Here is a 1942-nt window from a genome sequence, read left to right on the forward strand (position 1 = left end):
TCAAGAGACAGGTTTGGAGAAAAGTCAAGAGGCGAGTTTGGAGGAAAGTCAAGAAGCGAAAGAGGCGAGTTTGGAGAAAAGTCAAGAGACAGGTTTGGAGAAAAGTCAAGAGGCAGGTTTGGAGAAAAGTCAAGAGGCAGGTTTGGAGAAAAGTCAAGAGGCGAGTTTAGAGAAAAGTCAAGAGGCGAGTTTGGAAACCATGAAGATACAGCGAGAATCATCAAAGACAGGTAATGGAAAGGTTCTCTGGTCTTGGATTACCGAGGACGATGGGCACAGCAGCAAACACTGAGCAGCGCAGAGTGTAGACAAGTCTGAGTGGGGGGTTCTCCAACAGGGGGGCATCAAAGGGCAGAAAGACATACCCTCCCCAAACCAGGATCGGAAACAGGAGTGCTGATGTCACCAAAGACACACTTGACTTCAGGGCATCTCTGCCAGAGCATACCCGATTGCCTTGGAAAAATAGGACAAGGAGACATCAAGGAGGACACACGGTAAAGCCTCGCCCACCTGGAACAGTGTTATTAGGTATACTCACAAGCAGAACGGGGCTCTTCCTCATACGCATACTGGTAGCCATCCTGGTTGTAGTCCATGTCACGAGGATTCAAGAAGGGACTCTTCTCCGAGTCCATTTCCCAGTATGCATCTGTGTCTCTGGGTGAGGAGGGGGAGGGGAGGACAGTCACAGCAGGATTGAACACCTGCGCTGCTTTCTCTGGAAGGTGGTTCTCCATGGGCTCCACCGTCTCCATCTTCAGGTGTTCCATGCACTCTACGCTAAGCCCCGCCCCTTCTTCTGCCCCTTTCATTCTCTTGCGCAGCCCCGCCTTCAACTCGCGCTCACTTTCTGTCATGCTGGATGCCTCACGGAGAGACAGGTCGGACCTCACACTTACCCTGTCCCCTTTACTTTGCTGTCCTCTAGCCTGTCCAGCTGTCTCTAACCCCGACTTTGTGTCCTGCCATTGCAAGGTATCTGACTCATGTATAGCTGACTTTTTTAGCTCTTCTCCTTCTTCGGGTTGTTTTATGTCCGTCCCCCCGCTGTCCTCCCTCTGACTTCCTTGCTGGGGCTGAATATCCACGCAAGCATCATATCTTGGTGACACGTCCATATCCGTTACTCTAGAAAAACAGAGCACAGTTGGACCCTCATAACCAGTGAAACACAACAAATGGAAATGTGTGACATTATTGACAGGTCATAGAACGTTTCATATCTTTATAAAAGGCCTCCATTTGGTCTGTTACGATGTGAAGCTCACTAGACTGGACCAGTAGACTTTGTTTCCATGTCCAGTAATCCCAGTTTCATGCAAATGATTTTGCGACATTTGTCTTATGGCACGGGCTTTACAGCAGATAAGGATATATTACGGTTGTGCCATCTGGCTTTGGAATGTACCGGTCTTATACAACGGTCCATTAAAAAAATTTGCTGTTCTACACTTCAAAATGTGTCCATTATATACAAAGCAAGAGCCCAATTCTAATAGATTATTGATCTTTTCAGAAGATCCTACTTATAAGAAGTCTAATAATCTGCCAGTTCATAAGAAAATTGACTAATTCTAAATGAGTCTCCTTAAGTCATACTAAATTCAATTGTCTTGCTGCTAATATAATAGAATAGAGTAGAATAGAAAATTGTATTTCCTTTGTCCCACAATGGGGAAATTCTGGTGTTTACAGCAGAATTTGTTGCTTTGTGTATCAATCTCTAAACAAGATCAAAAATATTTTTTAGATAGACTGTAAGATTTGGTTAGAAGGACATTTTTGCAGTGAAATACATTTTGAGAACCTCCTAATGATAAATAGGTAGATTTAATAGCTTCATAACCATTTATTTGTTTAGGTCCCGGGTAGACCTGCAAACTGAATGGTCTTAAAGGAATAGTACACCCAAAACATGATTAGCCTTCATTTTCTACTC

The 1942-nt window shown here is 44.4% G+C and overlaps 1 protein-coding gene across 1 annotated transcript in view; it reads right to left on the reverse strand.

Moving 5' to 3' along the window:
• The window catches only part of LOC107095256 (transmembrane protein 79-like), a 14571-nt gene that overhangs the window by 4122 nt on the left and 8507 nt on the right, over positions 1-1942 (reverse strand). The window contains exons 2-3 of the mRNA XM_015391273.1: positions 542-1131; positions 262-456 (exon numbers count right to left, since the gene is read on the reverse strand). Of these exons, the coding sequence (XP_015246759.1) occupies positions 262-456; positions 542-1121 (775 nt within the window). The 5' untranslated portion in view covers positions 1122-1131. The remainder of the gene's footprint in view (positions 1-261; positions 457-541; positions 1132-1942) is intronic.

The sequence above is a fragment of the Cyprinodon variegatus genome, unplaced genomic scaffold (genome assembly GCF_000732505.1).
Source record: "Cyprinodon variegatus isolate N-32 unplaced genomic scaffold, C_variegatus-1.0 Scaffold534, whole genome shotgun sequence".
Lineage (NCBI taxonomy): Eukaryota > Metazoa > Chordata > Actinopteri > Cyprinodontiformes > Cyprinodontidae > Cyprinodon > Cyprinodon variegatus.